The 13,770-nt window shown below is 39.0% G+C and overlaps 1 protein-coding gene across 1 annotated transcript in view; it reads left to right on the top strand.

Moving 5' to 3' along the window:
* NCKAP5 (NCK associated protein 5) overlaps window positions 1–13,770 on the top strand; it is an 807,957-nt gene that overhangs the window by 683,726 nt on the left and 110,461 nt on the right. Inside the window, exon 10 of the mRNA XM_023515856.1 lies at window positions 10,746–10,847. Coding sequence (XP_023371624.1) covers window positions 10,746–10,847 — 102 coding nt within the window. The remainder of the gene's footprint in view (window positions 1–10,745; window positions 10,848–13,770) is intronic.

Below are 13,770 nucleotides of genomic sequence, written 5' to 3'. Positions count from 1 at the left end.
TTGCAAGTCTTATGTTACCAGTATTACATGGTGACAGTATAATAACACTTGTTATTATACTTAGTAATTATAGTTAAACATTGCAGGAGGGGGACAGGAGAAAATTATGCTCTTATTTATTTGTGTCTTTTGAGGGGCCATGTCTAGGCAGTGGAATGGCAAAGGAAACTGTCAATTCCCAGGGTTGGTCAGGAAAAGTTATATGGTGTAGAATTTTCTAGTCTTTACTTACCATTTTATCACACCTTCATTGAGTGTCTGCCCAGGGTTTTTATTAAGCACTGCTCCTTAACTCCATAGGTAGCAAACAAGATTAAGTGTCATCTAGTTAGCTTCAGGATCAGAAAAACTGGGGCATATTAAGGCATGTGGAGCTGCTAAGAAGCAGGGCAAAAATGTCAGGTGGGTGTGCATAGATGTAAAGACGTGAAGACAAGACACTAGCTCTGCTCACTTTAACTGGAGGCCATCTTGTAAGGGAGACCAATGTCCAGCCTGCCTAATTCCTCTCTGGGTCAGAGCAGGGGGACAGGAAAGGAAATCCATTTAAACGAGCAGGGGCTTAAGAGCAGTGGTTCTCAATCTTCCTAATTCTGCAATGTATTTTCATTGTTAAAAAGGGGTCATGCCCCACAGGTTAAGGACCATTGGCTTAGAGCAATCTGCTCCTGACATTCTCACTGTAAAGCAACCTTGATTCAGCATTGGCAAAGTCAACCTTACTAAAGTATTTACCCTCCCTTTCTCTTGCTACTGTGTGTTCTGCCTTAGCTGGGCACCCTCTGTTGACTTCACATTTTCTGGAGTTTACTGCCAAAAGGGTGATTCTTTGATAGAAGTGATTATTGTATTAATATGCTCTTTCAAGACTCATTTCTGGTATGCATTACCAGGCATTCATTTGGCTTTATCACTAATTAATGATAAATGGGAGGGAAAAAAGCATACTATTCTGTTATTAAACGATTATGTTAAAATTCAGAGGTCTACTTTGACCCTAGTAAACTAGATCCTTTTGTGATTATGAGATATCTTTCATAGTCTAGTGATAACTATAATAATCAAGGCATCTAACCCAAGCAGTCTCACAGGGGATTAGGAGGACCTCATCCTTGTTTTTATATTCTGCTGTCAGCATCTTTCTTGCCCCTGTACTGTGCCCCACAAATTATGTCACAGTACCTCACAGTTTTCAAGTATTAATATGTCCCAAGGACCATAACTAACTGAATCCTTATCACAAACTTATGAATTCAAGAGTTCCTTCTCTTGAATTTCAAATCATCAGTAAGCTCCTGTGAGCCATTATTGTTATTATCCCTAAAAGAAATGAAGACTCAAAAGTAGCTCATCCTAATCACCCAAAGCCAGGATTTAAGCCCAAGATTATGACACACATGGCCACTTGCTTACCTGCCTCCCTGGTTATTGGATGTCCCAAATGGGGAGGGCAATTAATATGCAGGACTGGCCCAGGATTTATACTGAGTGTTTAAAAAGTAATTCTGAAGTCATTATCCTTTCTGTCTTAAATATGTCAGATATAATAGAGGGTTATATTGATTCCAGTTGATTGAGGTATTTTGGTAATGTAGTGAGCATAGCCACAGCTGTGGGCCTGGACTTTGCTCCAGTGTAGATCTTGATGACACACTGGACTTGGTGACATCTCCTATGAGTCAACCATTGGCTTTCTCAATAAATGATTCACATTTTACACAATGACTAGATTTTTATGCACTCAAGGTAAAGGACATCTTATTTCATTGGTTTTCAGTCTATAGGAAAGGGTTTATGAAAGAAATTTACCATCCCACACCAAATAGCTGAACAATAGAGATTTGTATGTAATAAATGTTTTGAAGCCACAGGAATTATTATCACGGGGCATTTGAGGAAAGATATTTGTAGTCTTTAACCCACAGTCTAAGAAAAAAAAGTATTTTCTTTAAAATCAGTTGATAACTAACAAGGTTTCAAAATAAACCCTTAATTTTACAATAATAATTACTCATTGGGAATTTGAATTTCTGCATAGTTGCTCAAATGAGTCTAAGATAAATTTCTTTTCCCTATAATACTCAGTTCTTTGTAATGGTTATTTATAGATTCATCACCAATTCCTCTGAAAAACAAGAACTCACTTTTGATATGTATTCTCAGAGGGTGAAAATGCTGTGATATAAAATGAAAGGAAAGCACAGAGGAAGATTACTTTGCATCTTGGAGGAAAGTTTCTGTCAAAGCAGTTTACAAAAATTAATAAATCTTCTGGGATTTGAGAAGATGGAATAATTTTAGGATTATTGTAACTGGTGACTATCTCAGAAGAAAAGAGAGAGATTATAGTATTTATATTTATGCATCAAATATCGCTTAATACTTCACAATTTCCACCCTAGGAGATTAGGAATTTTTCTTCTTCACCATCTTTCTTGGTGCCTGGTTCACAGATTCACATTGTTTACCACTGTCCAGATGGGCCCGATTAGAAAAAGTGTGAGTACCTGTGGAGTCTGAAGCTAAAACAGTGGAAACATGGTTTTATGTCTTGCGGGGGATTCGCCCTTTTACTGAATTTTCTGATGCAGTTGTAACTCCCTAATTCATCATACAAATGTGTGTAATATCATACTAATGTACTTCTCTTTCAGATGTTATAGCCAAGTTTAGTCAACTCAGAGGATTTGCTAAGGAAACTGATGAGAATTTTGAGTTGAAATTTTAACATCATTTCTATCTCAAATCCTGTTTTCAACAGCGTCCCCAAATATACCTGAAAAAAAACCCCACAAAGTTGAAATTTAAATATAGAATATATTTAGAAAACTAATAGAAAAATAAAAATAAATCCACTTGACTTAATGAAGCCTATGTAATAGCTGGGAACTGCCATTTGCCAAGAAATGATTTAGCTTCGTGAAATGTATTTTGCAGCTAATCCTTTAATGTCTGTTTTACATATTACCCTTCCCACTGTTAATGTTGAACAATATTGTAAGCTAGTGATTTTATGCCCTATATTTCAAATTGCTATTAGAAAGCCACATAAATAACAATTTTCAGCTGCTTGTTTATAATACCATGAGGCATTTCTTACCATGGGGTAAAGTAACAGTGGATTTAAAAAACTACTTTGGGGATAAAGCTACAGGGAAGCTGTGATACGCATCTGTAGCAACAAAGCCTGCAAGGCAAACTGAAGTAGTAAGTTTGAAACCCTGATAATTCACAACTTTGTATTAACTATCAAGGGAAGTGAGACAATGGGCTTTCATTGAACATGCAGCCAGAGATTGCATTTGCATGATCCATCTTCACAAATGTTGTAAAATGAATGGGACTCCAACATCTTGTCCTATTAAAACTAGGACGTTGAGCTGTAAAATGCAGATGAGTGCACATCACGAGAGTCATTTTCATCAACACTTTGATCTCTTTCTTCCCCAACCCCCATGCCACGAAGTACTATGAGAGTGAGTACTGCAGCTCATGAAAGTCCCAGTGGTTGTGTAATCTCTTAGACTCTGAATTTCATTTGTTCTAATCTTTCCTTTAATAATGTAAGGAGGCACCCATCTTATAAATAATTCCACATGATATTTTTTGGTTCTCCAAAACACTGACAAGGCATTTTCCCCTTCTTTGGAGGTCACATTCAGTGTTAAGCACTGATGGTTTGATTTTAGTATCTCCTCATTACAGTTCTGAGAACAGAGCAGGACCCAGGCATGGTTTCCTGCTGGCAGCCACATGGATGACGTGTGAAACCACCTTTGGCATCACAGGAGGACTCACTCCATGTCTTCAGGATTAGAACTATAAATCTCTCTTTGCACAGTTCTAGTGTGCAGTGTAACTGGGGGCCCTAGATTGACCCTGCCACCCCTTTGTGAAGAAGCATGCCAAGAAGGTACCAAAGCTGTATCAATGTCCACTGTGTCTGCATTTCCTCTCAGGAACCGTCTAAAGTCTCTTCTTCTAGACTTTTTCTTTCTGAACATAGATAAGGGTATTGGAGGCCCACAGCCAAGTTCAGCATTAGGAAGAAATGTGGGTGGACAAAGGAGTAGAGGGCCACATGTGTTTCAGAGTGTGATAGATTCAGATCTCACCTCTACTACTCACTTGCTCACTGTGTGACTTGACCCTGATTCCTGATTGCTATGACATATGTCTCGCCATTCCTGTCCTTGAATTCACTTTTGTGGTCTTGCTGAACGTGAAAAATATCACATTCTCCCTCATCTCCGGACCATTGCATACGCTCTACCCAGGGGGACTGTTCTTTGTTTTTTGGTCCCTCCTATGGCCTGAATGTTTATGTCTCCACAGAATTTATTTATTGAAATCCTAACTCCCCAGGTAATGGTATTAGGAGGTGGAGGCTTTCAGAGGTGATCGGATTGTAAGAGTGGAGCCCTTATGAATGGGATAGACCTCTTATAAAAAAAGGCTTTGGAAGGCTGCCTTGTTCCCCCACCACGTGAGGGCACAGCAAGAAGGTGCCATCTCCAAACCAGGAAGCTGCCCTCACTGGGCAGTCTGCTAGCACCTTGATCCTGGAATTCCTGGCTTCCAAAACTGTGAGAATAAATTTCTATTGTTTATAAGCCACCCATTTATCATATTGTGTTTTAGCAGCTGAACAGACTGAGACAGCCACCTCATCTGAGTAATCATTTCTTGTTCATGAGGTCTCTCAGCTGTGATAAAACTGAGCTGTGGTGTCCCTGGGAAAGCCATCCAGTAGCCATGCAGGAGCCCCCTGAGGGCTCACATGGCATAACACCTTGAAGGTGCCTGGTCAGCTTGTCTTTTGACCAGCACTCTGGTGGCAGGGACTATGTTTGTTCATCTCAGTACCCCAACATCTATGTCTGGGTAAGATGACATAGTGAGAGAGAATGAAGTGCCATAGGAGCAGCCTGAGTCCATGTCCAGGGTCAAGTCCTTGACTTACACAGTTACTTAACCCCTTTTGTTCCTCAGTTTTCTTATCTGAAAAATGGAGGTGGAACAGTTTCTACAGTAAGGTGATTCCATATAAGGATTAAATAAGAAGCACTTAGCATATAGTGAGCACTCTATAAATGTTCACTCTTTTTCTTCCTAGTTTTATATTCCAGCTAGGCCCAAATTTATATATGGAACTATATTTCACTTAGAAAAAAATAATAGAGATCTAAGAAGAAAACTAAGAAAAAAGTCAAACAATACCAGCCATAGTAGGTGGTAACAATGATGATAGTAATGAAATAATAATTAGCAAGTATGTTTTTTAATAAATGAATGATCTTTGAATCTAGCAAGTGAAGGTGTCATATTGTATTTAAAAGTACTTTTTTAATTCTGTGAATTCATTTTATTCCCTAATTTATTTTGTTATTTTAGTAAACTATCTCTAACAAACCATCATTAACTAGATTTAATCGGGCAGAATTAAAATTCATCAGCTCTATAGTCAGAGATCAAAACACTATTTATGTGACCCTAGGCAAGACTTTCCAGCTCTGTGCCTCAGTTTCTTCTCCTATATGAGAGGGATGATAATAGTTCTTCTTGTGGATTAAAGGCACCCTGCAGTCTAGTGACCATCAGTGCTGTTTCCAATAAGTCTGATAAAAATAGAAGCTGAAGTTTTGGGCATTTTTCCCCCTAATCGCTTTAGTTTGGTGAAATCCGAGGGAAAAATTATCCCCTACGTGTAAAAAACCAAAGCTTTAGAAAGTCAGAACTTTTTAAAAATAAAGCTTGATTAAAAATGTAAAATGCCATGTAGATAATTTTACAAAACAGCGGGGGCAATTGGAAAGCACTTATTAAAGTACCTGTTAAAGTAATTAGTGATGAAAATGGAAATTTCAGGGCACTTCTGTATCTCTTAGATCCCAGAATAGGCTCAGCTGTGCTGAATCACTTCCTCCCTCAGATCAGATTCAAGAAGACCAAAGGGAAGCTTCAATGAGCCTTAAGGCTTGGCAAGCAAATGTGAACTGCTCGGGCTCTCCACCTGCCCACAGGTCTGTTACCCAGCTCTGGGAACCCTAACCCTGCATCCTTTCTCTCAGCATTCGGCCACTTTGCTGTTATAGATGAAGTATTTCAGATTGTTTGTTTTGTTTTACATAAAGATTTCAAACCAAGAGATTTGGGAGGATGGCTGTAAGTTCTATCATACAGAATATTATCTTATACACATTGAACTGTGGTGTTAACACACTGACCCAGCCCCCCATCCCCGGCACTCTAACTATTATCTCTTTTGTATATTCTACCTAAGAATTCTTATGTTTTTTTCTTTTTTTCTCATTTGTGTGTTTGGGCTCCTCATGGATATCATAAGTTTAAGTTACTCTAGTCAGCAGTCTAAGCCGCAGAGACCCCAAATAAACTTCCTACTCACCAAACCAAATGCTGCTTCATTAGGCAGCCACTAAAACTGAGGAACAAGAGGGGATAACCTGGTGGTTTTGATAGTAGGGACCCTTCAAGAAGGTCTTAGGTATAATTACGGAATGATTGTTTCAAAAGCATTGTATACCTTTGGATCCCAGAAAAAGTAGGAAAGAGAATATAGAACCATATCATTTGCCAAGTCACCCTCCAGAGCAAAACAGAATGCACTAAGGGCACCTAAAGATTGATATGCGAGACAAGTTTAAAAGTTGTCAGGGAAAATAATAATTACAGCAGAGACTGCTACATCTGGATTAAAATATTAGTTATAAAATTTCAGACTCCATACTGAGATCAAATTATGGTGGACATATTTTTTTTAAAAGGCCTCTAAGAGAACTTTGGAAAGGCACATTCTTTGTGTCACGTCAGCAGGATGGCTGAGATGCAGATATTATGTTTTATCTTTGTATCCCAAAATGGAAATAATGGCATAATTAATTAAACATCAGCTTTTAGCCAAAAAGATTGTGTCCTGGGCTCAAATTTTTATTAATCTAAGATGTGACCATATAATACTCAGTTATAGAATATGCAGTTATATAATATTCAGTTTTATAATAAATTTATAATGGAATAGAATGAAACCTGTGAAATGTGAACTCAGGGATGTGCCACAGTCTCTCTTGATGGAATTTGGAAGGGCTGATGAAAAAATCACATTTCTGAATATGGCAAAAATGTAAATCTAGTACATGAATCAGGCAAAACTTTGGGGGCTGTTTTCGGAAGATCATTTGGTGATTAAAGCTTCTATAAAAAATTATTTTTATCAGGCTCCGAGCGATTTTAGAAAATTTCCTTGAACTTCCTTTTAGAGATCTTTACGCATATCTGAAAAATGCCATGTCACCCAACAGAAGGAACAAAGCTTATTCATTCACCTGGTTATGTCTGATTCAGATCCATATGAAAAATATGTCTTTTAAATATATGCCAAATCTGCCACTAATGTTTTCTACTCCTATAACAAAAAATAGCCAGAAAGGAGAACTCATAGAAAATTGCAGGCAGTTAATAATATCACAAGATTCTCAGGAGAATTCATACCAACCCACTGCAGGTTTACTTCAGAACTTCAGTATGGGGCTCGGACCAGCCTAGGACTGCGTGGAAGGAGCATAATGAGGCCCTAGGAAGCTGTGAGGGGAGAATAGAGCTCCAAAGTGGAGACAGACTTGAAGACAAAACTAAAGCTGAAGAAGCAGTAAGTTCTCCATCCTAAGGTGAAAGCAGGACACTAGATTTGAGAGAAGGTGATCCCTAAACAAGGCCAAGTCCAAGTTAGCAATCAGCCCGGATGGTAGAGGGTAGCAGAGCTCAGCAGGATAGTCGGTGGGAGTGACCAGGGCAGCTGCCTGCATTTCCTCTCCTGGGGCAGGTGCTGAATAGTTAAAACTTCTTTTTTATGTAAATATTTTGCTTTTAATAGTTAGAAGGGAAAATATTTATATAATAAATACCATGATTCTGGTATTTGATTAATTCACCAAATCTGAAGGAAGAGAAGAGAGCCATGGTTAAATGATTCTTTTTACACTTTACTTCTAAAGCTATCTTAGTAACGTCTTGAAATCCTGACATGAAAAGATTCCCACGTTCCTTCCAACCTTTTGGAAGTACAGTAGTGAATACAGAAGCTGCTCATCACTTTTTACTTGATTGTCCGGCGTGATTTCCCAATGCTGCCCAATTTTTTAGATGCAGATGTGTTTATTAATCTCACCTTGTATCACTGCACAAAAAATAAATGTCTTTCTGGCTTTAGAAGTCACTGTCTCAAAGTTAAGGCATTATCCTGGTGCTCAGTAAAAACCTAGACAGAATTCTGTAAGCCGTAGCAAGCCTTCACTGAGCATCTGAGGAATGAAACCTAATGGAAAGAAAGCTCTGGCCTACCAGCCCAGTTTTTCTGAAAGATTCAGGCATACTGAGTTGCCAGTTTCTTTTTCCATTGTTACCTGGAGACTTGCAGAAACAATCACTGCCACCCCGAAGGGGCTGTGCCACCTTCATCCTGTTGGATGAGATTGGCCAGTTCTTGGTACAGTCTTACTCATATGGATCACAACCAATGACTAATTTGTACCTTGTAAGAAATGACCCACATCCAGCTCTCAGTTATGACAGGAAATTGGTGTAAGGCTGTGTGGATTTCAGCATAGTATCTTAGTTATTGTCCCCACTTACTGTGACGATGCCTGTCTCTACCTGTGGTAGTAGATTAAGCAGCCACTTCTGTCTTTCTGGAACAGGTGAGGGTCTGAGATAGACATTCAATTACATTCCTGAGGTCCTATAAAGCTTGTAATGGACAGGGCAGGAATTTAGGTCTCCTGGCCCTTGTCCCAGGACCTCTCCTTTTCTCCCTCTCCCACACAGACCTTACTGTTTCAGTGAAGGGAACTGACCCACTTGGATAAAAACTACTGAAACATAACATCATTTAGAGGGGTGGGTTTTTACATACAAATATTCAGACAGTGAACAAAAGGATGACATCATACACCTGAGAGGAAGTGAAGTGCAATTGTGAAGTAAGAAGTCAGAGAGCTGATCTATAGGGCATCGCCCCCCCCCCCCATGTGGCATCCACTCAACGGCATTTCTTCTGTTGAAAGTCATTTCCCATAACTTCTTGTACTGTCTGCATATTGATAAGTATAGTCTTAGGTCTCACAATACCCTATTTCTTTTACATTTTCAACCCTTTAAACTTACATAATGGTGGAAAAATATGAAAACATCTTTTTGTTTATAGACCACAACAATCATTAATTGGGTACTTACTAAGTATGACACATTGTGTTAGGTCCTGGGGATTAAAAGATGAGAAAAATTCTATCTCCCCATCCCCCATGAAACTCAGATTCCAGAGAGAACTTGAGATAAGATTATAAAATAGGTTCAGAAACAGTGGTTTTGGTTATCTAGTACAGTCTCAGCTCCCTTGAAGAAATTTGAATTTTCAAAGCAATACGCAGCCGATTTCGGACTTGCTCTCTTTTTTATGGAAGTATCTCCACAAACACACAAATTGAGAGGAACAAGGGTATTGGTGTGAGGCGAGCAGTGATTCTAAGGTCCACTGTCCACCCACAACAGAAGAGTGGAGACCGTCGGGCTACCACAGTGCTCATCCCTCAGTAGGTAATGAATAAAGGTTTGTTGAGTGACCAACTAACCAAGTACACAGGGCTCTACCTGAAGGGAGTCAAATCTTGGGAACAGAACACATGTGTTTCATTTGGTGGAGTTTACGATCCCTGCTGCCAACATGGCAGATTGGCTGGGACAAAATGACCTGTGGGTCTAGCCTTGTTCTCTAAGATGATCCTAATATTACTTAGTGGCAAAGACTCTAAGAAATTTCTTGGATTGGCATGAGTATGCAGGAGGGCTTCTCCAGGAGGAAAAAGAGCAGAAAACTTTTCAGAGGTGAGAGAGGCATGCTTAGCCACATTATTTACTTAATTAGATCTTTTTTAGTGTTTGAAGTCACAAAAGTTGTAACCAAGACAAACCAGCCTATAAGTACCATTTTTAAAATGTCATCAGCCTAGCAGAAACATTAGAGGAGTTTTATTGTATTTGCAATTAAGCAGATCAAATTTAATGTCCACAGAAAAGCCTTAGCAATTAGTACAAAGATTAATATAGTGAAATGTCTCTGGTTTAGCAGGCCTCCCAAGCAAAACTGAAATAAAGAATTCAGTATATGATTAAAAAGCACGTGAATATTAATGCACAAAATCCTCCACGTCCCCAGATCCCTGATGCAATTATTTTCTATTCACATTAATTGTTCCTAACAGATGACATTAATGACTTTGAGTTAAAATGTGTCCAAGGGAAGATTTCACAAGATCAGTGCTGTTTAGAAATAAGGTCACTTTTATAATTATCTGCCCAGATTTTAACCACTGCTCAACATAATAAGGTTAACTTGGTGATTGGTTTTCTTAATGTGAGTATCAAAAGTTAGTTTCCATACTAGCCAGTAAGTATTTGCAGTATTCACATTTTTTCCTCTACTTATTTTTCCCTACTAATTTTGCAAGACAGACTGACAAACTATAAGAGCATGATTACGTTTATAAACTATAATTCATATATATACACATATATATAGCTGATTTGGAATTCTGATAACTAAAACTTTTTTGAATGAGGACGTGTAGTATCTAATCTGAAAATGTCAACTCTTTAGAGCATTAGCTGTGTGAGGCAGGACTTTGAAATAATTAAATTATCACCATTCAATGTTTCTGCTTGGTTTTGCCCAGAAACTTCACTCACGCATCTTAGATCTTTCATCTGGAGATTTGCTTTCAGAAGTGGAAAGGAGCAGAAGTTTGACACAGTCACGCACTGATGTTGAGCTGCACGTGAGTTTCCCAGTTGCCTTCAGAACACTTGTTTAGGTTGTTACTTTCCTTCCATCAAATATGATGTCACAAGTGAACCAGAAAGTGTATCCTTGAAGCATTGTCAGGCAGATAAAATTGCTTTCCTTTCTTGTGTTCTCTGAAATTCAATATCATGTCCCCCAGCTGATATAGTAAGCAGAAAGTGTCACTCTCTGCAAAAATATCATAAATCTTGGCTTTGTCCCCAAGATACCTTTTTTAGGTATTGATTACATCTCAGAGTCTGTGAGAAATGGTCAAAGAGCTTTTTATTAAAACCCACGTCCCATATTATTCATCCTACTTTTATGATATATTATGTATGAACTTTTAAAAATTCATGGGGTCTGCATTTTTTTCTTTAGCTGGGGTTAGCTTTGTGCTTATTTGGCAAAACTTTAACCAGCATGGCTTTTAACTCTCATGGACATAGAAAGAGTAACTCGAAAAAACACAATAGCCAAAAAGATGTATAATGAAAAGCGTTAGGCTTCAAAAATGATGTGAATAACTGATTTTTTTATTTTACACTATAATTTCATCAGTGTATGTAGGATATCAAAAGTAAATATTCTCAAATTAGATTGGAATTAAATTTCAGTAGAATGCTGTCACTTTACACATTCAAAAAGACCATATGACATTTAATCTATAATATGTCCTAAAGGTTAAAAGATTTATAAGTATGTGGTTTTTCTTTTTAAGTGTGCAGAATAGAACTCTGAGCTTCACTCTCTATCGCTCTGTCTATTGTTAAGAGTAAGATTACAGATTTCATAATGCATTTCCCACAGTAAAGATGATAAAGCATGTGTGAGCCATACGTGGTGATATTCTAAAATAAACAGTGACAAAAGTACACTCTGGATAGTGCAAACAGGATGTATTTTTGCCAATTAAATCAACATAATTAAGATAATGTTGCAATGGAAGCCAGTATATATTTTGTGACAAAGAAGAATTTTAAGAATAACCCTCATCTATTATCAACAACAGCTATCCCTGGTGGGCGTCATGGTGTTCTGCACACCCCTCTGAGTTCTGCCATCATCAGAGGTCTTACTTGGCATCATGGCATAATGGCTAGGACCTGGGCCTGGCGTCAGAATGTTGTATTGGCTGGGTGACTTTGGGCAAGGTATTAAAACCTCAGTGCCTCAGTTTTCCCTTGGGAAATAAAGGTAATACCGTGTTTCCCCAAAATAAGACACTGTCTTATATTTATTTTTTTCTCAAGAAGACACACTAGGGCTTATTTTCAGGGGATGTCTTCCTCTCTGCACCAAAATGCATAGGTCTTATTTTTAGAGTAGGGCTTATATGTAACAAATGCATAGAAATCCTGCTAGGGCTTATTTTGGGGGTAGGTCTTATTTTGGGGGGAACGCAGTATTTCTTTTCCATTTCAGAGAGTTGTGGTGAAGATTAAATGAGATAATATGTGAGATTTATGTATCCCTGTGCCTGATCATAATAAGACCTCTGTGGCTTTAGCTCTTCTCTGTCCTCCTTTGATATGTGGCTCCATGCCACAGCCAGAAAAAACAAGGCATGGGTAGAAATGATAACTCAGAAAGGTACCTACTGAGATGTCCCTCCAGAAGCTCACGTCAGCAATCCCCAGAAACAAAATACACCCACTTTTGGCTATTGCCCAACACGGTTATTTTACCACTTAACTTATGTGGAAGGCATTAGAGTATGACAGGGTCTCACGAAGTGTAAAGCAGAGTCTTTTAGGGAGACTGTGAACAGATGGCTTCGTTGAAGAGCCAAGACATGTAGATGAGGGCTGTCCAGAAAGCATCTAGCCATGTACTATGAGAAATGGAGACATACATGGCTGAATGCTTTCTGGACAACCCTCATATATGTTTAAAAAAATGGTTAATGATGGTGGCAACACCTAAAAATACTTAAGCATTACCACATGCCAGGGGCTGTTCCATTTTCACAATGACCTTGTGTATTACATGCTTTCATTCTCTTCATTTACAAGGAAAGAAACTGAGGCACAGATGGGTTAAGTAATTTGCCAGGATCAAAGACAGCTAGCAGGGGGGAAGAGCCAGGATTGAAACCTCATAAACAGCCACAGAGTTCAAGTGCTGAACCACAGAACAGTAATTGACTGGAGTAGATGATCCTACATGATTATCACATGCTGATGAAGGAAATTCTAGGAAAAAAGAGCTCACTTTCAAGCCATGATGTCAGGGACTCTGGGCGCCTTATTAAATTCAGACAATGGTTGTCCTATATGGGGGAGGGTGGGAGAATTTCCCAGTAGGCAGAAGTGGGCCCTTCCTGTTCTTTGCAAGGAATTACTCTGTACACCCCTACACATGCACACCCACCTTCCCATGTCACTGGCCTGTGGATGGGTTCAGTCATTCCCCTTATCCCGCTCAACACAGCCCAGGTCAGACTGTGAAATGATACGAGGTATAGCCAAGAATCTCCACAAGGGACAGCCTTCTCTGATAGCTTCTCCTGGAAGTTTCCTGTGCAAAGCATGGGTCACAAAACAGCAGCATCAAGGCACCTGGGAACTTGTTAAAAAAATACTGCATGCATCTCAGATCCTCCCTCAGAATGACTGAATGAGAATCTGCATTTTAACAAGATCCCCTGGTTGTTCGTATGCACATTAAAGCATGAAAAGTCTGTCTTAGACCTCTCTGATTAAGCATCCCCCACCTGCCTGTGCGTGGCATTGGCAAGCCTTTTCCACCTCCCTCAAGTATCCTCTATCACATCTGGGCATGTCAAGTTCAGGGCCGAAGGAAAGGCAGCATTCCTTCCTGCTGAAGCCCATCTCCTGAGTTCTAGTTTCCTGTCATCTTAAATCTAGCCTCTGTACCAGAGATATACACATGCAGATGACTGGGAAAGGGTGCTT

This window comes from Otolemur garnettii, unplaced genomic scaffold (genome assembly GCF_000181295.1).
Source record: "Otolemur garnettii isolate 467f Iridium unplaced genomic scaffold, OtoGar3 scaffold00080, whole genome shotgun sequence".
Taxonomy (NCBI): domain Eukaryota; kingdom Metazoa; phylum Chordata; class Mammalia; order Primates; family Galagidae; genus Otolemur; species Otolemur garnettii.
This window is presented reverse-complemented; position numbering and strand designations above follow the sequence as displayed.